General features: G+C 42.5%; 1 protein-coding gene and 1 long non-coding RNA gene across 2 annotated transcripts in view; both read left to right on the top strand.

Annotated features, from left to right (window-relative positions):
* Positions 1-24,292, top strand: part of LOC309353836 — a 240,283-nt gene that overhangs the window by 210,205 nt on the left and 5,786 nt on the right. The gene's annotated exons all lie outside the window — the stretch shown is intronic.
* On the top strand, positions 3,036-24,091 carry SLC5A12 (solute carrier family 5 member 12). Its single transcript, XM_081882883.1, has 15 exons — positions 3,036-3,670; positions 5,553-5,618; positions 8,571-8,622; positions 9,251-9,318; positions 10,286-10,440; positions 11,303-11,443; positions 12,092-12,221; positions 12,901-12,989; positions 14,152-14,264; positions 16,089-16,156; positions 17,422-17,508; positions 18,894-19,069; positions 20,159-20,262; positions 21,757-21,887; positions 23,461-24,091. Exons 1-15 carry the CDS (start codon positions 3,314-3,316, stop codon positions 23,623-23,625), a joined length of 1,902 nt encoding a protein of 633 aa, XP_081739009.1. The 5' UTR covers positions 3,036-3,313; the 3' UTR covers positions 23,626-24,091.

Below are 24,292 nucleotides of genomic sequence, written 5' to 3'. Positions count from 1 at the left end.
CTGAATATCTACTTTTCTTCTGCTACTTCACACATTGAGAACTCAACCATGTGAGCCCCCGCACCTAGGAATGGTCCAGCTCAGAAAATGTTTATTGCCTTAGTAAGAACCAGGCCTCAACTGGGCAGAAGCAAAACATTTGGGATAAGATCCAATTCTTCCGTGGTGGAAGGAAGGGCAGAGAGTGTCTGTGTGTGAATGACTGAGGGTTGCCAAGCAAGAGGCATTTTACAAGGAAGTAGGTGGGGTGAGACGGAGGAAGGCGATAGGCTGACCAACTGATTCCTCCTCCTCCTCATTCCCCCGAATCCCTCTCACTGCTCTTAATTGTGCAACCACAGAGTCAAGAGCTCACAGACCACGTGAGCATGACCTCTACTACACACATGTTCAGCTAACCACATAGTTCTTGCAAGCTGCAATGTTGCAAGCGGAGGGATGAAGCATGTTACATAACATGTTTTTCTTGAGGGGCAGTCCCTGTTTTCTGGCTCTTTCAAATCATATGAATTGGTTAGACCTTCCCTTTTTAAAGGGTTCAGCTCCCTCCCCTGGTGGGGGGGGGTAGATGAAATCAGTTTGCAAGTGTGGGCATGCAAAATCCACACAAAATCCCAGCACACCTTTTCCTTTCCAGATCCCAGAACCACCCATCCAAATTGTATGACGTTGCTGAACACAGTTATTCTATAGTAAGTACAACCAGACTGACTGTGCAGTGAAATAGGCCAGGCATCCCCAAACTCGGCCCTCCAGATGTTTTCAACCCTAGCTAACCAGTGGTCAGGGATGATGGGAATTGTAGTCCCAAAAAGATCTGGAGGGCCGAGTTTGGGGATGCCTGAAATAGGCTGTGCAGCATTCTTAGACTTTACAAAAGTAAGCTGTTTCTGCTCAGTCTGCTTACATGCCCTGTTTCAGAAATGGCAGGATGGCAACATGAAATTGTGGAAGCTCTGGCCTTTGATGTGAGACCAGGGGTATCTTGGTTTTCATCTGTGAAGTGTTGGAGAGAATAGTCCTGTTCAGACATTTGATCTGAATGCCTGCAGAGGGCAAAAGAGACTCGCACAAACTCATGTCCTCTAGCTTCATTGTTACATGTGCTTGGTAGACGATCTGAAAGGCCAACACATGTGCTGTACAAAAGCATGTACATTCTGTCCCCGTTCCTGTGATCTCTGCCTATTCTAGAGTATGCAAATACAGGAACATTAACTGCACACATATACAGGTGCAGGTGCTGAGACTCTTTCAGGCCTTTTACTGAAGGTGCATACAGGATGGGACCAGGAGGTGCAATCACAACAGGTCTCATGCTGAATAGACACCTGTCATTTTTATCATGTCAGCTCCATATATTTAAGACCCTCATATGCCACTTTAGCAGTCATTGCTCCCCCCGCTGAGAATTGAGGGAACCGTCATTTGCTGAAGGTGCTGGGAGTTGTAGCTCTGTGATGGTTTTCCTAACAACTCTCAGCCGTCTTAAACCTCACTTCCCAGGATCCTCTGGGGGAAATCCATGACTGCTAGAGTGTTATAAGGGTTGCTGTAAGTGTATAGGGTGCATGCAGCTGTGTTTCACTTATTAGACATACAGTAAAGGTAAAGGTAAAGGTACCCCTGCCCGTACGGGCCAGTCTTGACAGACTCTAGGGTTGTGCGCTCATCTCACTCTAGAGGCCGGGAGCCAGCGCTGTCCGCAGACACCTCCGGGTCACGTGGCCAGCGTGACAAAGCTGCTCTGGCGACAGCGAACCGGCACCAGAGCAGCACACGGAAACGCCGTTTACCTTCCCACTATAAAGCGGTACCTATTTATCTGCTTGCACTTAAGGGTGCTTTTGAACTGCTAGGTGGGCAGAAGCTGGGACCGAACGACGGGAGCTCACCCTGCCGCGGGGATTCGAACCGCCGACTATGCAATCGGCAAGTCCTAGACGCTGAGGTTTTACCCACAGCGCCACCCGTAGCTCACAGCAAAAGGCCTAAACTGGTCCATGGGAATACTCAAGTAGATCAGGCATAGGCAAACTCGACCCTCCAGATGTTTTGAGACTACAATTCCCACCATCCCTGACCACTGATCCTGTTAGCTAGGGATGATGGGAGTTGTAGTCCCAAAACACCTGGAGGGCCGAGTTTGCCTATGCCTGAAGTAGATTGTCTGAGAAGCGACCCACCCCTACACCACCAGAGGCTTCTGTCCAGCCCCCTTCTGCCCAGGAACCGCTTCTGACATATCTTGTCGGTGGGGCTGAACCTGCAGAGGCGGCACTGGGTGACCAGTCTGGCTCAGACCTGGCAATGTCTTCTCCCAGTTGCCTAGGAAACAGAGATGCTAGTGCTGGCTTGTACAAACATCTCAGGCCAAGCCTGCCTGGAGGAGTGCTCATTTGCCTGCGCAGTCCAAAGATGCCTCTTTTACTTGCCACACTAAACCTGTGTTCACCCTTAAAAGCAAAGGGCAGGGAGGTGTGTTGCTCATGCATGTCACATGCTGTTGCTTTTAACCCTTGCCTTGCCCTTTTACCATACAGATTTGATTATTAAAGATTTAGGCAGGAACCTTAATCATTCAGTTATAGCCAGGACACCTGCCATGGCCCTCTCCTCTGCATTCCCTAGAAAGGGTGCATTTGCAACTGATCAGTAGTTAGTCCAGGCTATTGGGTCCAGCACTGGCTTTTCTTTCCCCCTTCTGCCAGTTGGTACCTTAGCTGGATAGGAGTCCCTCCTGTGAAGAGAAGTTCTTCCATTTGTGACAGGGCAGCTCAAGTGTCAGGCCACTCTCAAATCCAGATTCATATATCTCTGTGTCTTAAACTCAGTGAGTGCTCTCACATTGTCACAAAGCTTACAATGCTCACATACAGCAATTTCAACATACTGTTTGATGGCCGCCTAATTTATTGCGTGAAATGCTGACCAATCTGGATGTTAGTCAGTCTGTTTGAGTAATGTTTAACCCGAAATAAAAAAGCTTGTCAGATAAAAAGGGTGTGAATCCTTGAATTCCTCCTTTCAAACCGTTATTTCACAGAGCTTTGAACACTTCTTTGACAAGACAGGTAATAATTGCACGGAAAGTATCAGTTAGTCCCTTTAATCCTGTCTGTACAATAAATCCCTGCGACTCTCGAGTGAACCACATCTGAAGTTTCTGCTGCATCCTGGATTGTACTCTTGATTTTAAGAATATAAAATCATCACATCATGGAGATGGCATTTCTTGTCTTGCTTGGAGGCTCAGTCTCTTAAATGAACAAAGGGACAAATAGATTTGACTAGAGCTCCACGCATTAGCACCATGGCCTCCTTCATCCCTCCGAAGGTCAACAATTTTGTCGCCTGGGATTATGTGGTCTTTGCAGCACTCTTTCTCATTTCTTCTGGCATAGGAGTCTTTTTTGCAATCACAGAGAGGAAAAAAACCACTTCCAATGACTTCTTAGTTGGCGGCAGGCAAATGACTTGTGGACCAGTAGCTCTGTCACTCACTGCTAGTTTCATGTCAGCAGTGACTGTACTAGGAACGCCAGCTGAGGTGTATCGGCATGGGGCTTCCTTCATTCTGTTCTTCCTCGCATATATGTTTGTCATCATTTGTACTTCAGAACTTTTCCTACCTGTGTTCTACAGATCTGGCATCACAAGCACTTATGAGGTAAGCACTTTTCACAAAAGTTGTTTCCATCAATAACTTAATTCATTCTGGAGGTCTGTTCTTAACCTGAAAATGTTCTTAACCTGAAGCACCACTTTAGCTAATGGGGCCTCCTGCTGCTGCTGTGTCGCAGGAGCACGATTTCTGTTCTCAACCTGAAGCAAAGTTCTTAACCCAAGGTACTATTTCTGGGTTAGCGGAGTCTGTAACCTGAAGCGTATGTAACCTGAGGTATCACTGTAATGACAATAAATAGGTCTGTGCTTTAAGTAACTTTAAATAGGCTTCTATTTCTGATGAAAAAACCTTTTTTTTATTGATAAAGGTTATTAAGGGTTTGTTGTGGCAATTTTATTATGGGCTGTGAGAATCCATAAAACAGCAGAATGAAAGAATAAGGAATATCCTTCAGTGAATGAATATCTTAAGATATGGCACATTAAAGAAACGGTTTTATAAACCTGGAAAGAATGAGATATGGTTATTCGCAAGATTTTTAAAAAATAAAAAATGTACACAAATAGGCCTTGCCTGGATGCCAGATCAATAATGATTCTCTTTCAGAACAGCTATTTTTGATACTTCCTGTACAGTACTATGAACATTACATAGGTTTAGTTGTTTGGAATAAAGAGATAGATAGATCTACAAAGTGTGAAATTTCTGTAGCTGAGTGTTGTGATATAGCTGACAGCTTGTATCCGTACTTAAATATGGATATGTAGTATCAGATCCTGGATATAGGGTGTAGCAAGGCTGGCAGAGGTAGACTGTGGCAGCCACCTCAGGCAGTGTCACTACAGTGCTCTGCCCGCCCCTGTTGCTGCTGCTGGAAAAGTGAGGAGACATGGCACTTCTCCTCACTTCTTGGGCACCACAGCAGGCAGCACCCACCTGCCTGCCACAAGAGAAGCAAGAAGAAGTGACTGCAGCAAGAACTCATGCACAACTCTGATAAGCAAGACTTTGGGGGGAAGGTGATTGCTACCTGTTTTGCCTCAGGCGGTGCAACACGGTGGGTAAAGACAGTTTAAATATGTCGGTACAGAACTGCTGTAAAGCCAAACTAGATGTGACGTGGGATATCCATAAGAACATAAGTAAAGTCCTATTGGATGAGGCTGAAGACCGATCTAGTCTAGCATCCTGTTCTCACAATGCCAACCAGAAGCCAATGGGAAGCTCACCAGCAGAACCTGAGAAGAACAGCCCTCTCTCCTCCTGTGGTTTCCAGCAATGGATATTAAGAAGCACACTGTCTCTGATGCTGGTGCAATATTACCATTGTCACAAGTAGATGCTGATGGCCCTTATCCTCCATGAATTCACTTAATCTACTTCTAAAGCTGTCTAAAGTGGTGGCCAGTATGACATATTGTGCAAGCAAATTCCAAAACTTAACTATGCTCTGCGAAGATGTGCTTTCTTTGTCATCACGTTTTAATATAAAGAGAGGGAGAAAAGCCTTTCTTTTCCCATGTTCTTATGTGCTTATCAGATAAAAGGCACACACAACATTGATACTGAAGGAATGGGTTTCTGTGTAGTAAGTTTTAAAACTGACTCAAACTCCCCCCCAAAAAAACATCATTTCCCTGATCTTTAAAGCTGGTATGTAGGGCTGTTAATCATGTATATCCCATATCACATCTACTTTGGTTGTGTTGATTTGGACATGAAATCCTTTAAGACACCATTAGACTTTTTTTTTAAAAAAAGCAGTCCACATCCATTCAGATTAATGAACACACTTTGACATAATTGAAATATGCATTACACTGTTTTGTATATGTGTACTGTTTCATATATGACTTTGTTTATTGAGTAATATCAAATATGATTTAATACGTGTTGCATTTACTCTATTCATCATTTCTCATAGTACTTGGAGTTAAGGTTTAACAAGCCCGTTCGCATGGCTGCAACCATGATTTATATAGTGCAAACGGTAAGACATTTTTCATTTCAATGAGTGGTATATGTCATGGTTTCTAAATAGTGTGGAGGTGATCTGGTATGTCTGGCTCTTTTTTGCCCATCTTCCCATTTTTGTCTTTGAAACAGCTGACACAGGATGTGACTGAGAACGTTCATATGTGCATGGAGAGTGTCTCTATCTTAGATGAGGATGGGAAGTTCTTGCAATTCTGGACCCTAGGTTACTATTTGTAAATGATCATGTCCGCAATATTATTTCTCTGGGGGTTTAATGGTTTTCTTTTTAGTAGAAAGCATCATTTGAGTCTAACTCTTCCTTGTCCTTGGGTTGCAATGGAATTCTGCATACAGCAAGAAGATTTCCTCTTTCTAAATCAGAGAGTGGGCCTACTGGAACCAACTGATGGAAACTGATCAACAAGATCATCCTACTTTGCATTTATGTAGCACCTTTGGGGTGCTCAAAGTATTTTAGATGCATTAGCTTTCCAGCTGCATGTCAGGAGCAAAGGAACAGTGAACTTCCTGCCTCAAGCCAGGAAAGAACCACTGGCTCCTTCTTCCCAGGGACACAATGTATTTCGTATGGAAATTTCTGGCAGATCTCTCAAAGTTTCTGCCCAGAATGTGGAATATTCCACTGTTGTCAAAGACTACACTCATGTCCAAAAACAGACCGTGCTTCATGCATGCTCAATGCCAGGAGCCTGACAGACTAATGACTTTTTATTTGTTTTAAGATTCATCCTGAGGAGAAATAGTATGGCTTGCTTCAGCACAGCAGGGAACATCTGGCATTATTTGCACATTGTGTGCTATAAAGAGAACATCCTTCCCTTTTCTCCTTAGAATTGCATGGCAGCTTCTAAGAATGTTCCCTAACATTGCAATAATAGCCACTTCCTGGAAGGAATCCAAGAGTAATCTTCACAAATCACATGGGTCACAAATTGCCAGCATAGAAGGAGGACTCTGTTGATGTCTAAGGTAGTTTGCAAAGCAAGTGTAAAGCTTAATTGACTTAACTTAGTGGATAACCAGATACAGATGTCTATTCAGGGAACTCTCTTGTTTCCCAACAGAATTCCACCTTCCAAATGAATTCCATGCAACTCAATAGCACCAGCAATGCACTGAGACTTAGATGAACTGCTCACCTTACAAAACGTTTAGGTGATTGTTTGGAGAATTCTACAGAACTGTCAAATCCAGTTCAGAGTCAGGTGCTAACTTACCTGGTGTGACACTATGGGTGATACCCAATGCAGACTAGACCCACTGAAGTCCACTGATTTCAATGAGTACACTCTTAACAACACTTATGTTGGATATTCGTATCACTTAATCAGTAGCAGATGGCACAGTGGGATAATGGAGCTCACTTGACAACTGAGTTGCAGCTTCTTAACAGGGGGAAAGGGGGAGGTGGCAAGGAGGTTGCTGCTGTGCAGATACATTGGCAGAAGCACCAAATTTGCTCTGATAGTGAATTTGCCATTTACCAGAAGGGAGGGGGCAAGATGGTAGAGAGGTCTGTGCAGTGGAAATGCATTGGCAGGATTTGATCCACTGGTGTCCTTGAACCATGATGATCTGCTGGCCACCTTGTCCTGGCGTAGCGTGGGGGTGCAGGGGGGGCCAGCCGCACCGGGCACAACATTTGGGGGCGCGCGCTCACACTCGCAGCTCTCTGCCCCTACTAAAATCCACGGGTTAGGGAGCGCAAATTACTTGCCTTGCCCCGGGTGCTGACAACCCATGCTACGCCACTGCTTCCCCCTTCTCTTGTCCAGTAAGCAGCAGATTTTGGAAGGTCAAGTGAGGACTGCCCCAGCTCCCACCCCATCTGCTCATGCATTTAATACTATTTCATATCACTGATTCTACAAAATGAAATGTGGTTTTGTATGCCTAGGTATGTTTCTTTAAAGACATATACTCTGAAGGTTTAAGTTAAAAGCAACTTGCAATGAATGTTGCCAGGAGTAATGGCCAAATGTTTCCCAAATTGGCATTCTGATTATGGGACTCTCTCACACCAGAAAAATGGCTGGCATCTACATGGTATGGTTTTTGACCCTAGCTAAAGACATCTCTTTCCACAAAGGCAGTTGAGGACAGTTGATCAGTGTTGCCCATCAATGCTGGTTTTAATGGGTCATTGTGTTTTATAGTTTTAATAATTGTATATGTATAAATCTCCCTGAGGTGGTCAACTGAAGTGCAAGCCTAACCATGTCTACTCAGAAGCAATTCCATTTTTATCAATGGGCCTTTCTCCCAAGTAAGTGGGCTAGGAATGCAATCTTAGTTAGTCTTTAAGGAGCCACAATACCTTTTCTTCCAAATCCCTCTGAATCCTTTTAAGTGTTATTATGATCAATATTTACTTAATTTTTGATCCCACCTTTCCTGCAAGGAGCTCAGTGTGCATGGTCCTCTCTCACCTTTCACCCTCAAAGCAGCTTTTTGGAAGTGGGCTAGACTGAGTGATGGTTTACTGGCCCAGATGAGTCTGGCTCTTTAGTCACTGCTCAACACTGCAGTTCAGACTGCTGTAAATATTCATTGCTATAAGCAGAATAGCCATTTGCTCAGGTGGAATCAAATTTAGATCACTGGCACTGCAAGCAACTCACTGGCTATAGTCATATAAATCTGGGAAATGTGACGAACTGAGATGATAAAAAAAGAGTGAGAGAAGTTGTGTTAAATAACTTATCTCTGTATTCGCATGCATGAATGAATACATGCTCCCCTTTGTGTGTGTGCATCAGTGCTGGCCGAAGTGAATATATTTATATGAATGGAACCACAGAATCTGGTGCAGCGAAGAATCCCTGTGCCCTTAGTTTTGCTTATCTATTAGCCTTGGCTCTTTTCTATGGACAGTTGTCTATTTAGAACTGGTTTAGCCAAGATTCCAGTTTGCCCTTTTCATATTCTTTCTGATCCTCTGCAGATTCTTTACACTGGAGTAGTCGTCTATGCTCCAGCCCTGGCTCTCAATCAAGGTGAGTGTCCAGGCCAGCATGCTAGAGCTTTGCCAACTGTCACAATGCAAGAACTGTAAAGCAGAAATGTGAACACCAAATGCTCTGAAAAGATCTATGTCTGCTCCTGTTACCTTCCAATTGGCAGCTCTCACCCTTTTTCTATGCAGGATCATGTTATTTATTTGCTAGGTTTTCCTTTTGCTAAAAAGTAACCGGAGGAGATGTGCGCTGAACGTGCTACTCAAGGTCTTGGCAAAGGTCCCGGTTTAGCATAATGATCTAACACCATGTCATGTACTTTGATACTTTCTCCCTTTGCACCCTTCTGTCTTAATGTCATGTGTAATGTGAACAAGGACAAACTGATGTCCCTCGAAAGGCTATCGACTTAGGCAGTCTGACACTCCATCATTTAGCTTCTAAACCAGATTTGGTCTGTTCACCAGAGTAAGGAATTCTCTGCAAATAGTATGCATCATTCAGAGAAACAATAAAATTGAACTTTTCTTATAAAGGATGTAAAAGGAGGTAATGGAAACAGATAAATAAAAGCTGTGTCTTTCTTTATTATCTAAAATAATACATTTTAGATTTCATCGTGTCTTTAGATAAAACGTGCCTAATTTTATTTCTTTTGGTTTTGCAGTGACTGGATTTAATCTTTGGGGCTCAGTATTTGCAACAGGAATTGTTTGCACCTTCTACTGTACCCTGGTATGTACTTGACATACAGTTCAACTCAAAAGCTTATATAACAAGGATTTTATAATTCGGATTCATATTTATGTTAGTGAGAAAAAAATAATCCTGTGCTTTTGTGCGCAGTAAAGGATAACTTTTAATTTCTCATCATAATTTGTTTCAAAATACTCCGTGAAATTATCAGGGCATGGACGAAGTCTTTTGGTTCAGATAAACAAGTAAGTGATAAGTTTCAATATAGCCAACAATCCCTGTATAGGGAAGACTTAATGTTTTATATATGTTGGAAGCCACCCAGAGTGGCTGGGGTAACTCAGTCGGATGGGCAGGGTACAAATAATAAAATTATTGCTATTGTTATTATTGAGTAATACACATTCTCCCATAATCAGAGGATGGAATCCTAATCACAATTTCCTGGGATTAAGCTTCGCTGAACACTGTGGCACATCTTTCTGAGTCCATAGGAATAAAATTGTGCTGTTGCTGATACAAAGAAGATGATTCTTTCATATACCCTTATATTGGGGGAAGAGGACATGAGTGGCCTTTCAGATGTTTTTGGACTCCTTCAGCCATAGCTGGCATGACCAAGAATGATGGGAATTGCAGCTCACAAACATCTAGCATATCTCAGGTTATGCACCCCTTCACATAGGTAGCAATTCTCTAGAGCCCTTACCTTGGAGTAAGTCTGATGGAACAAAATAGGACTTATTTCTGAATATAATTGAACAGGTGTGTCCTGCTAGTTGATTAGCTGAACAGAATGTTATGAAAAGGTGTGAAAATCCCAAATACACATTTTTTAAACCTTCCTGAAATGGTAACTTTTGCAGCAAATTGCATTCTTTCCTCCCTCTCTTTCCTCACTAAATTGGTTTTCAACATGACAAGATCTTGCTAAGGTCTGAACTTTGATTGGCCTTCTTCCTGTAATAAACACAAAGTACATATATTTTCTCTCTCTTTGTCTTAGGGCGGATTAAAAGCGGTCGTCTGGACAGATGCCTTTCAACTGATTGTTATGGTGATTGGGTTCGTAACAGTATTGGTTCAAGGAACTATTAAGAATGGGGGCCTCACAAACATTTGGGAAGATGCCCAGAATGGCTCACGCCTCAATATATTTGAGTAAGCAGAATGGGTTCTCATACTCAGATCTATGGACGTGTTTGTTCCTTTGTCAATAACAGTATTGTTAAAAGTAGCCAGCAAGGATGAGTCTATCATTGTCTACTGTATATGGATAGAGTGGATACTGAAAGGTACTGAGGAGTGTTGTGGAGTACCTTGGGTAATAAAAACAGCTTTAAAAAGTTTAAAATGGCACAGAAAATAACAAAAAATGAACTGATGACATTCAATCATTTCTGGAAACTGCAAATAGTGTGGTCCTGTCATATCTTGAAAGGAATGCTGGTCCATAGAACAGGGGCAGCCACACTAAAACTCATATTTAAATTATTAAAACTTCAGCACAAGGATTTCCACTTACACAACAAGACTTCCCCTTCTTCCCCCTCCTAAATGTGTCCTGGGAGCTCTCCAGAGGAGTTTTGGGGAGAGCACAGGGTGCACACAGAGAAATGGGGGGAAATCCCATTTCACAAGCAGAAATCCTTATGAGACATGCTAATTGGATACCGCCTTAAGTCAGGATCCAGCTCATTGTCTGTTTCATTGTGAAGATGTGTATTTCTTTTCCATTAATAATTTGAGGTATTATAGCTGGGAAAATGTTGTTTAAATGTTGAGTCGATTCATATTTGAAGTCCCTCCCTCAAATAATAATAATCAAGGAAGGGATTGTGTATGTGGATTTACAGAGACCTCGCTGCTGTATTCCTAGATATAGTGATGCTTTTTCAACCGAGTTTAAGTAAAAGGGATCTAAGTATTCAAACTGTCTCCAGGATTGCAGCATCCTAAACTAACTTAAGGTGTGACGTGTGGAGGCTAAATGAGTTATCACCATTGTGTCTCATTTATGTAGCTTTGATGTTGATCCCCTGAGAAGACATACCTTTTGGACAATTGCCATAGGAGGGACATTTACCTGGTTAGGAATCTATGGAGTCAATCAGTCCACAATGCAAAGATGCATTTCCTGCAAAACCGAAAAGCATGCCAAGGCGTAAGTAGGCATTAAATTTAGTTCCAAACTGGAACATAACTAAAGAGACATACAGGCAACTGCCCATTTATGCGGAGAAGCATGCACAACTATTTCTGCAAATTTCTAAGAAAACATATGAGGGTGGAGGGGGCGCACTAAACTTATTTACTGTACAAGATGGCCAAGGGATCTTTATTGTTGTTAACAGAATGGAACCTTGAGGCATCCTATAGTCTAAAGGCCATGGGATAGAACAGAAGTCTCTCAATACCACTCACTGTGACCCAGGAAGCACTGGGCCCCCTGTATCATGGGTGTCTCCTAAGTGCAGCCCAGTCAGTCATTCAAAAGCATGCCATGGTCAATGTTAACAAAAGCCACTGAGAGGTCCAGGAAAACCAAGAGGGTTTCACTCTCTTCATCCATTTTCCAGCACAAGTCATCTACCAAGGAGACCAAAGCTGGGTTAGAAACCAGACTGGAATTTGTATATTTTCTATGAATTAGTGTACGCCACTCATGTACATACAGCCAACATGACTGCCACAATCTTTGAAAAAGGGGCACTCATAGTTTTTGGACGCATCTTATTCTTTCTTTTAAGTAGCAAACAGGAATGACTTATTTTTTAAGACATATAACCCCTTTCTCTTTTTCTCTCTTCAGTGCACTGTATCTAAATTTACTGGGGCTGTGGGTCATCCTGACATGTGCAGTCCTTTCAGGATTGGTGATGTATTCCCATTTCCAGACCTGTGATCCTTGGACAGCTGGTTTTATTTCAGCACCAGATCAGGTACAGCAACCAATCAGATACGTAAATGCAATGTGACATTTTTAATATTGGATGTATCCGAGAATACACATCTGAATCTTGTTGTTTCCCTTACTGAAATTCACTCTTTGCTGCACTTCTGAAACTGCACTTCTAAATGTTGCTAGAGAGTCAGGCTTGGTGGTACTCTCGCCAAATGAGGGCAGATACACATCATGCCAGGAAGGCTCTTAGGAGGGGTGATGCTGAAAATGGGATAGAATAATAGAATTATAGAATTGCAGAGTTGGAAGGGAACCCGAGGGTCATCTAGTCCAACCTCCTGCAATGCTCCCTCTGCTTAAAAACATTGTAATGTAATGTTTTTCACTGTTATTTGTATATCAAATGTTTTGTACCAGGTTATATTGCCTCACTGAAAAGATATTTCAGATTGGTTAAGCATCACCTCACCTCACATTACATTTAATATGGCAAACCACCCTGTGATCTTCAGATGAAGGACATTCTAGAAATTTAATAAATAATAATACAGATAAAAACAAGAACCACTATAAACATGGGGGGGGGGGAACAACCATTAAATAACAATCAACATTGACAGGCTCTACTTTGTAGGGTCCCCACAGAACAGCTTTTTGTGCCATAGAGGAGTGAATAAACTTTCCTAACCTTCCTTCCTTTCTTTTCTGCCATCCAGCTAATGCCGTATTTTGTTATGATCATCTTTTCCACAACCCCTGGACTACCAGGATTATTTGTTGCATGTGCCTTCAGTGGAACATTAAGGTCTGTGTTTTAACTGGGTTGCCTCTACTCACATTTTGTCTGCTGCACTCGGTTTTAATGGAGGCAAACCAAGCAGAGCATCGCACAGGGGTTTAGTGTTGATGGGGCTGCTGCTCTTGAATCTGCCGCATCATTTCTCTCACTCTGCCAACTCTGTCCCTGCAATGAAATGCTGCAGTGCTTTGTCTTTTCGTATGCAATCCAGCACAGAGCTTGTCATGTGCTCTGGCAAGCAGATTTCCACATATTTTTTCTCATCCTATCAACAAACCACAATATGATCTCTTAGGTACCAAACTATCAAACAGTGATTTTCATGTTAAAAGAACCTCCGGTGTCAGGAAACATAGATGAGCATGCACAAAAGTTAAGCTGGCAATGGGAAAATATGTCACTCCTACTTCCCTGTCTATTTCTGGTGGAAGATACTGTGTCAGTCAGGTGTTTGTGAAGAGTAAAAATCAGACAAGAGCTGGAGACAAAAGGTACCTGTCTGAATAGGCTGGCAGGGGAGGTGGGGGTAGATTGGAGTTGTAAACCTTGTGCCCTCTGAGTTGATGTATTTTTTTATTTTTAGGTGTGTGTGGGGGGGGAATCATGGTGAAGTGATTGTGTTGATGCTCCCCATTCTGTTTCATGTAGAATGACATCTTATCATACCACTAAAAAGGCTTTCAAGCAGAGGTGATGTAAAATTGCAACCTGCCTATTAAGTTCTCCTCTCACACAGACATTCCTAGTTTTCAGAGTTGTGTGAATCAGCACTCAGGATTGTTAATATCCAAACCAGCATACTTCATAGCAGTGCAACCCACTCTGGGACCCGTAGCTAAATGTGCTCCCACAGGAAGTACTGATGGCCATCAACTTGGATGGCTTTGAAAGAGGGTTAGAGAAATTCAACGAGGCCATCAGTGGCTACTAACCACAATATCCATGTTATATGTTCATTATCTGAGGCAGTGTGCCTCCGAATGGCAGAATCACAAGTGGGAAGAGTGCTGTTGTGCTCAGGTCCTGCTTTCAGGCTTCACATAGGCATCTGATTGGCCACTGTGAAAACAGGATGTTGGACTGGAGAGGCCATTGGTAGCTCTCCTCATGTTCTTTTGTGGTTGTGATGCAGCCAAAGTCCTCATAATGTGTGTTTTCACTTTCACAGCACTGTGGCTGCAAGTATAAATGCTCTGGCAACTGTCACATTTGAAGATTTTGTCAAGCACTGCTTACCAAACCTCTCTGAACGTACGAGCACTTGGGTCAGCAAAGGCTTATGTAGGTACAGTAAATGGATTTGATTCTTCTGAACTGTAAGACTACAAATATGCTACTAGATCTAGTGGGCAAAGCGCTCCTCTTACTAAAATTAACAGGTCATTTGCATGATTCCAATATATTAGTGGTCAGGGATTGTGGGAATTGTAGTCCGAAAACAGCTGGAGACCCATGTTTGGGAAACCCTGGTTGGAAGAAAGGTGAATAAGAAGCGACATTGATAGAAGTTTATAAAATTATGCATGGCATGTGGAAAGCGGATGGAGAAAACACTACAACTCAAGAACATCCAATGAAGCTGAATGCTTAGGGCAGATAAAAGAAAGTACTTCCTTGCACAGTGCATAAACTATGGCACTCTCTCCCTCAGGAGGCAAGTATGGTTACCGACCTAGATGACTTTAAAAGAGGATTAGACAAATTCATGGAGAAGAGAACTATCAATGGCTATTAACCATGATGGTTATGCCTCCATAGTTGGAGGAAGCAATGTTTCTGAATACCAGTTGCTGGAAACCACAGGGAGTGAGAGTGCTCTTGTGCTCAAATCCTGCCTACAGGTTCCTAGAGGCACCTGGTTACTGTGAGAACTGGATGCTGGACTAGGTGGGTCTTGTACCTGATCCAGCAGGCTCTTCTTATGTTCTTATATTCTTGACCAGGGGGAGGGGGGACCCATTCCTCATTTGCAAAAGTTAATTAATTTACACATGACTTAATTGGCCATTGGCCGGCCTTGAAAGTGAACTGAAACAAGCAAAGAAGCAAACCCAATAGACCAAATTAAAAAATAAAGAAATGTCTGGCCTGGTGCCAGTGCAACATAAGATTAGGCTAATAAGATGGCTGAACTTTTTTATCCCATGGTACATTTAAAGATCTGTGCTCCACTGCTACATGGTGTCTGTGCTGCTTCTGTCAAAGCAGCAGATGAAAGGAACCACAACTTGATGGCATAGCTCATCCTTTGTATTTAGAAGGTCTGGGTTTCTATCCCTATCATGTCCAATTAAAAATATTTCTGACTGTACCCTTGGGAAGATCTTGGAGAGGCATTGTTAAGTAGGAATAGATGGTCCTGAGCTATACAAACTAAAGATCTGTTTATGTTCTATAAGTAGCTCAGAGCAACCTTCATCTATTGCATCTGACTGGGACCCCCTAGGTGTTGTCAGAGCCATGTTTCCATCAGCTCCAGACAGCCCGGCTAATGGTCAAGGATGGTGGAAGTTATTGCCAGCAGCATCTAGAGGGCCCGTCCTTGATCTATTGAGGTATCATGCACAGCAGTTTTCAGCACTGCATTGTGTTGATCTGAAATTCATACCATGAAAAATCTGTCACACAGTCAAAGAACTACTCAATGGTCTCTGAATTCGATAGGATGTGGTTTTGTTCATATTAAGCTTCAGCTTTCCATACAGATGTTATTGACACTGTGAGATGTTAAGAGCTTTAAGAAGAATACAGATTATCTTTTTCTATAAGGATGAGGATAAGAACGTTTATACACACTCAGAATTAAGCTGTAGAATTAACCGTGTTGGCTTCTAACTATGAATAATTGAAGTTTGAAGGTTTTTATTCCCCATGTTCTAAAAATGTCATAGATGACTTGTCTGGAAGAGAATTCCAAGCAAAGGGCATCCTTTAGTACTGCCACCAGGAAGCAGGGAATCAAATGAATAGACCCCCAAATGGGCATATATCAGATTGCAGAACACAGGTTCAGAATCATGGAGATCTTTCACGGGTTAAAAATCTCACAAGAGTGATCTAAATGTTCGAGGCCATAGCTGATGATGGTGCACAACTCTTTTTCAGGCATAGTATTTGGAGTAATATGTACTTCCATGGCCGTAGCAGCATCGTTCATGGGTCCTGTTGTGCAGGTAACTACATATTTTAAGATGGTTGGTATGAACTGGAGCCCCTGCGTGTATCAGGAATTTGTGTTCTCTCCCATGAGAAGTGACAATCCAGCACCTTTAGTACACAAAGTTTGTCTGGCCACAGAAGAGACCAGAGAGCTCCAGCCCATAGGGAGCTCCACATACCCATGGGTCTGCTGCAACTAGGAACCCCTGCCCACATTCTTTTCTGCATTAATTCTTTTCCTTGTGTGGATAAGCAGGATGAAATATCACTCTTCTATTTGGTCAAAGCTAAGATCCAGTCTTTTTCTTAGTCTGAATATGTTGAAACAAAATGGGATCCTTGGAGATATGAACAAATACCCAGTCCAGCAACCCTCGTGTGTAACAACGGCCTGGATTTTCCAGTACCGTTTCAACTTGTAGGGTCTGCCCTTGAACAAGCAAGCTGTTGGCATTGCAAGTTAGACCCTGGGGAGTGCTCTCCCTCATGTCCATCACAGGGCCTCCTCAATGCACACCGGATATTCAGAAAGATTATTTTTACATGCTTTCAGGCATGTGTCTGGGTCTCGAGGAACATGCTATTAGAACTGCCAGCCAATTAAGGAAATTATTAGTTGCTTAATGATATAATTGATTAATTAAATCATTGCATGTGATTTCTTAAATTTTGATCTATTGATTAAATGTTGCATATGAAGGAGAGGGAGAAATCATGCTTCCTTTGTTTTAGATTAATGGTGGCAGACCTGTGGCTCACAGATATTCCTGGACTTCAACACCCATCAGCTTCAACCAGCAAAGTCAACAGTTAGGGATGATGGGAATTGTATTTCCACAACATCTGGAGAGCCACAGGTGGAGAATATTTTTCAGCATAGAGGCTGCATTCTCTCTTGGGGCTGCAGAAGTAGTGGGTGGGGCCAAAGCCACACACTCCTCTTCCATCCATCCACACTGATTCTTATATCAAGAATACATATGGGGCACCTATTTAGTTGAGGGTGGAATGCGCTGCCATAATGTATTGATTCAAAAAGCTAATTCCCCTTCCATACCTTACTATTTATAGAGGAAATATAAGAACTCCTTTTTTAAAAACTTGTAAACAGATTTATTCATTTTTTTAACTCTGTCAAGAAATGGCACACAAAGAAGAAATAGAAAAAGCATGTTCTCTGAGATAAGAAATTGAAAGAACCATTATAGAAGGATGCTGCAGAGACACTTGATGGCAATAAATAGCTTTCTAAAGCATCTTTTGTGCTTCCTTTCAACAGGCTTCACTTAGCATTCATGGGATGTGCGGGGGACCTATGCTGGGATTATTTACACTAGGGATCATTTTCCCCTGTACCAACTGGAAAGTAAGTAATAAGAATCACATTTTCAAGACAGCTCATTTCACTTACAGTATTTGTTCTTGCCAATCAATCAACCAATTAAAGCAATTTTTACCGCACTCTTCAGTGAAAACTCTCCCAGGGCATCTTACAGCAATCAGTCATGAGATAATTTGTGCCCTCAGGTTGGCAATCTAAAAGACATAAAACACAAAATGGAAAAGGGATTGAGAGGGAAGAGGCAGGAAAAGAAGAGGCCAATTTAGGCATTAGATCTTAGTTTCAAAGTTCTTACAGTGATCAGCTGGATTAGAATCAGAGGAAGCCAAAAGGTGGTCTATCTGTGGCATTACTTTCCATTTCTCTCTGCGTTGCAACCTGACGGAATGCTTGCTGCTGGGTGATAGATGATGGAAGGAGCAGCCAGATGGAGCTGGATTTGCAGCAGAACTGCTTCCTTACTAATACTCCGCTGCATCCTGGTGGAGTGGCTGTTGCTGGAGAGGAAGGAGAGGAAAAGCTTGGTGGAACTGGTTTCTGAGTAACACTGACTGATTGGCCTGCTGTTATTACTGGTTTTAGTGCTGGTGCAAAACCTAGCAAACACTGCATATGGAAAAAAAAACATACAATAACCTGGTTCCCCCATAAACACATCATTTCACCAAGCAGACCACTGAGAGGGGTAATTCTGTATGGTTAAAGTTTGGAGTACATCCTATATATTAGCCATGGGGGACCGTCAAGCCTGTGGCTCATATTAGCACTAGTTGGGGACCTAATCTGGCTGTATTCTCCAAGCCACACCAACCTGTGTCCCATGTGGGATAGGGAGCCTTCAAATGCAATCCCACTTCTTCTTTGAAAGCAGGGCTTGCTATTATTGCTGATCAGCTGATGGACATTGATAACAAGCCCTGCTGTGATCAGCTGCACTGGGGATTTTGGGAACTCCCTAGTGCAGCCAGGCTTGATGGCAGCACTGATCTGTTCATCTGTGCTGACAGTAAGGCCTGCAGGAGTCAGTTATGTTTGTAAGTTCCTGATTGTGAGCTTCCAAGGCAGCCAATTCCTGGTAAAAGTATAGGATTACATGCCCCACTTTGGGCAGGTATCTTCTTTTGCAGCCCAGCCCAAGTTCAAGCTGAGCTGCAAAGGAAAAGGAAAGAACCGGAAGTGCATTTAGAGGGTACTCCCAATTCTTTCCTTTGAATTTGGGTTATTTGATATCATCCGTGACCCATGGAGGGTTTAGGATTTGGTCTATTTCCCATTGTGATATGGAGATGACACTGAAAATGTGCTCCAGAGATGAGCAACCCCTTTTCCAGCTGGTAATGCTGGCAAGCACTTTACCCTGTGACTTTCCAATAATACTGTGTATGTCTAATTTTCTTTTGTGATTTAAGGGTGCTTTGGGAGGTCTCCTTACTGGAATCACCTTGGCATTTTGGGTTGGCTTTGGAGCTTTTGTGTACCCTGCTCCAGCTGCAAAGGCCCTTCCATTATACCTCTCCACAGCTGAGTGCATTGTCAATAATACAGAGACTCTACCCACTATGTTCCCTACCTCATCTCCCATCAGGTAAGATTCTCTCTCAGCTGCTCTCCTTCCAAGCTACAATATGGAGACAACTGTGATTAGCAGTAGTTTTTAAGCAAATGTGGTTGGCTACAGAATAGTTTGCCGTATTTTTTGCCCTATAGGACATGCTTTTTCCTCTCCAAAAATGAAGGGGAAATGTGTGTGCGTCCTATGGGGCGAATACAGGCTTCAGGAAGCTCTGCGCAACCCTCCGGAGCCTGGCGCGAAGCCGCGCTGGCCTCCGGAGGGACACGCAGAGCTGCCTGCCCTCCCGGGGGTCCGCACAGCTCTGCATGACCCTCTGGAGCCCGGCATGACTTGGCGCTGGGATCTGGAGGGTCACACAGAGCTGCCTCCCCTCCCGGGGGTCCGCGCAGCTCTGCGCGACCCTCCGGAGGCTGGCGCGGCTTGGCACCGGACTCCGGAGGGTTGCACAGAGCTGCCTGCATTCCGAAGCCTCGGGCGTGCTGAAGAGTGTGCCCGGGCTTCGCACAGCTGTCCGCAAACCTGGGGAGATGGGCGCGGCTCCCTAGGCTTGCGGGTAGCAGGCTGTTCTGGGGGCTGGGGTCGGGGGAAGCTCGGGCTTCTCCCGTGCCTGCCCCGTGCCTTGGAGGGGAAATAATTTTTTTCCTTTATTCCCCCCCCCAAAAAAACTAGGTGCGTCCTATAGGGCGATGCGTCCTATGGGGCAAAAAATACGGTAATTAGAAAGTGCAACTCTTCCCTTTGCTACTATTTTGTTGGGCTCAATCCCCAGCTATATTAAAATCCTTGATTACTCAATTTATTTCAATGAGGAGCACTGGGGACATTTACAAAATGCCATTGAGTTTTTATGGGGCTATTTGGATCATCTCCCTACCTCCCGCCCCATGAATTATGGTGGGTTGTTTTTGTTTTGCCCCATAATGATTGTCCATACTTCTGTAAAAACATGGGCTTCTGCTGAGTCTTCTGCCCTTGCCTGTGAGTGTTGCACAATGGTGGTCATTCTTCTCTGGAGCTAGGAATTAGAAGGTATGATAAATTAACCAATTCTTGCTCAAAGTGGTCATATATATTGACTGACCCTCAAATTTATCATCCTAGGCCACATCTGGCAGATACGTGGTATTCTCTCTCCTATCTTTACTATAGTGCTGTTGGGTGTCTTGGATGTATTGCTGCGGGGCTTCTGATCAGTTTGGTTACAGGTCAGTTCTTTACTGGTTTTTGTGGTCCGGACTCTGACATTTTTTTCTTCTACAAAATTGATACTAGCTTTCTAATAATAATAATAATAATAATAATAATAATAATAATAATAATAATAATTTATTTGTATCCTTCCCCCCCTGACCGAGGCCAGGCTCAGAGTGACTAACATCATAAAAACAACATAATAAGCATAAAAACAGACATCAATTAATTAAAATACATCTTAAAATTAATTCAGACAAGTTAAAATCCGGGCAGCTGGCAAGTATCAGGGTGGAATTGAGAGTGGTTAATAATTGCCAGGACCAACTGTTTCCACTGATCATACCAGGACCTGAGAGTGGGTTGGGGCCTCCTTCAGGCTTGATTTATACAAAGGAAAGTAAGTCAAACTGCATCCTGTCCCAAGGCCTGGTGTAACAGTGCCATCTTGCAGGTCCTGCAGAAAGATGTCAAATCCCACAGGGCCTGGTCTCTTGTGGGAGAGCATTCCACCAGGCTGGGGCATGGCCAAAAAAGCCCTGGCTCTAGTCAAGGCCAGTCTAATTTCCCTGGGGCCCGGGATCTTCACTGTGTTGTTAGCAGACCGTAAGGTCCTCTGTGGGGCATACCAGAAGAGGTGGTCCCGTAAGTACGAGGGTGCACTTTGAAGTGCACAGGATGACCGATCTGCATTTAAGTGAGCTGTATGTTCTCAAGGTTGATTCAACTTTCAATCTGAGCTTCAGTTTCTCAGAACTCATTTTTTTTTGTGAGAATTTTTTTGACATTTTTCATTTTCTTGTTCTCCTAGAAAATGAAGGCGACTTTGCAGAATTTTATCTGAATATTCTCCACCATTTGTGTGTGAGGGGGATGGCCACCATTCCCTCACCCACACATCTACCCACATAGTGTACTAAAAAGTCCAAGATATGATAATGCAAAATGGTGGCCAGGTAGACAATGTCATTGCTGATGCTGCTGATACCAAACATCCTGCCCATACTTCCACGATGGCTACTAGGCTGTGGATGTGGTGGCAGCTCTGCAAAGTCTCATGGGCCCAGGTTGGGGATAAGGATCTTAGCTCTTCTCTAGCATTTTGAGAGCCTTTTTCTGGAAATCAGCAATAATTCCAATTATCAAAGAATGGCTGATCAAGCTAAAAGAGGCAGTTGAAACTGACAAGTTGATAAGCACATTTGTATTGATCTCTGTGTTTTAACAGATTATTATGTAGCTGCAGAGGAACCTTGAGGTTTAACGGCAGAATGCAAATTCTATAAATAAGGTTCATTACAAAAAAAAAAAACCCACCCCAATCCAAATTCCTAGTTGAACTGGGGGAACATGGACTCTCTTCATTTTGTGCTAGACTAGTCAGTGTGGTTATAAAATAATAGATCTATGTTTTGTTTCGTATTATCAATGTTTTGCATAGAATATTATTATACAAAATAAACAACAGCATTTTGATAGATGCTTGACTATTACTTTCTTCTGCCAAGGTCCAAATAAAGGAGAAGATATCAAGCCACTCTTAATTCGTCCTGTCTGCAACCTGTTTTGCTTCTGGTCTCATAAATGCAAACACTTGTGCTGGTGTGGAGTGGACCATGATGACAGCAAAGCACTTCACGTGAGACTCTTTCCTTATAAGCCTCCCATATTTCCTGCAATTGCTGGACTCTGGACTCCATTAAACCCACAAGCCCATTTAGGTTGAGTGCATTATCATAATATGTGCTTCCAAACCTGATAACAGAACTTATATTTGTAAAGCCACCTGTATAGCTGATCAATTCACCATCATGAGAAACTTGTACAGTGGGTTGGTTAACACAATCAGCCAGGAGCCAGTGCTAATTGAAATGCACATTTCATGGCAATATGGCCAATATGGTCCAGTATGCTACTCTTTCGAACGGAAATATCTAAGAGGCAGGTTTCTTAAGGGATACTAGATTGAGGATTGTCAGCTGCTTGCTGCTGAAACAAACACCATTAGAGTAACCCCCCAGTAGCAGTTGAGTATTTAATGCAATTTGGTTGCTGATGGAATAGATAATTTTCAAACACTCCCATAGTTCCAGAGTTAACAGGAAAGGACATATTGTTCTATAATTATGTTGGACAGCAACATCAGTTTTCCAACCAGTATAGGATCAGGGCTTTTTTTCCAGCTGGAACCCATCAGAACTGAGTTCTATTACCTCTTTTTCTAGAAAAAATGGCCTGTATATGATGATTCATATACAAGCATAAATTTACACCACCTGTTACTCATCTGTTACTCATAAAACACTTAAAATAACATATAATCGAAAAAAGCTAAGCTTTGTTTTTATTTTATTTTTTGTAAATTGCAATTGCTAATGCATATGATCGTCATGGAATATGCAATATTCATAGAATATTTCAGTCATGTTACTTTAACTATATTTCTAGAAATAGGTGTTGGTGAATGTCATCTATAACCCCCCCCCCCAAAAAAAAAGACTTTTGGCACAAGCCATATCTAGAAAAGCTTTATCCCAAATATTTCTTTGTGGTTCTTAAATGTGTAGTTGAAATCCAATGCAACCAGTTCGTTTATATGCCAGAAAAGGAACTCAATTGCATCAGCCCACCCTCTCAGGTTTCACTCACATCCCTCTCAGTTTCCATAGCTGCTCCCTCTACAGCTTCCCAATCCTTGTCTGACAGTTATGACCTTTTTGTATGTATAAGGATCCCTCCAGATGAGCTATTTATTCATCGTTCATTCTGATTTGTTTATGGGGTGTGTGTGTGCATAACAATGGCCATTCATCCTGCATTTGTCCTTATTTGCAAATTCATCATTTGTTCATCCCAGAGCATTTCCCCATTACTTTTCAAACCACAAAAAACTCATGTGTGTTTTAAGTGGATTTGTTGTTCTAGAGTGCTATAGAATCATAGAATTGTAGGGTTGGAAGGGACCATGAAGATAATCTAGCGCAGGAATCTTTTTGCCCAACATGGGGATTGAGCATAAGAGTCTCAGACTCTACCATCTGAGCTATTTAGCTTCCTAATAATCCACTTTAAATGTGCAAACCTAAAGTTCTGGTATGTACTTGTATACTCATATTCATATGCGGTTGGGGCCATTACAAGCGGGAATGGAAACTAATCCACTTCTTGACTTAACTGTCCTTCCTTCTTCTTCTTTTTACATTATTTCTCAGGAGGGATCAGAAGATGATCTGCATAAAGGTCTTGGAAAGAAGGCAGAAGCAAATGATGCCCTTGCAAATGGATTCAATAAAGAAATGCTGGGTCACTTACCTGGTTACAACCCAAGTGAAAAATCCTACACTAATACAAGCATAGAGACGGAATCTTACTTTTAGGATGTACAGGGAAAAGGTCATCCTGATAACAATAGGAATGGTATGGAATTGCCCAAACTTTAGGAAAACAAATCAGTGGCAAAACGAGTAGCCTAGGAGGCATTTAATTATAATTTAGAGGGTTAGCAGGTGCATTTATTTTTATTTTCAGAAGTCATTTTATAACATGGAATTTTTTTCTAAGACTCAGTGGTGGTGAATGTGGCGAGAGAAAATATGGAAAGTGTGTTTTTCCAGGAAGAATTTAGAGTGTTAACTGCACGCTCCGAAGTTGTTGCTTTTTTAAAAATTTTAATCGCCTTGTATTTTTTGCCGGTGCAACTTGGGTATTCATCTCCCATTGATCCTAACATGGAATTCTAAAATATGAACTATGTTACAGATGCATATTTCCTGACCACTGCAGTGTCATTGTAGAGTTTTTCCTCTGGAGTACCATAGGTTGCTTAATAAAGTACTTGCAGAATTTGGTGTGATTTAAAATTCATTATGGATTTTCCCATTATGGCTGATCAGAGAAGCTGTGAAAAGATCTTCAGTGACTGAGCTCTTTGGCAACATTGTTTGTTTCAGGGGGGGGAAGGGGTGACCTGATTATTCTATGTACCCATTTGTTAGTACTCCTGCTGTGTGAATGCTCAGTAATGCTGTGAGAGGTTGTACTGAG

Source organism: Podarcis melisellensis, assembly GCF_964234715.1.
Source record: "Podarcis melisellensis genome assembly, chromosome: 1".
NCBI lineage: Eukaryota > Metazoa > Chordata > Lepidosauria > Squamata > Lacertidae > Podarcis > Podarcis melisellensis.
Note: the sequence above shows the minus strand (reverse complement) of the source record. Positions and strands in the feature narration are given on the sequence as shown.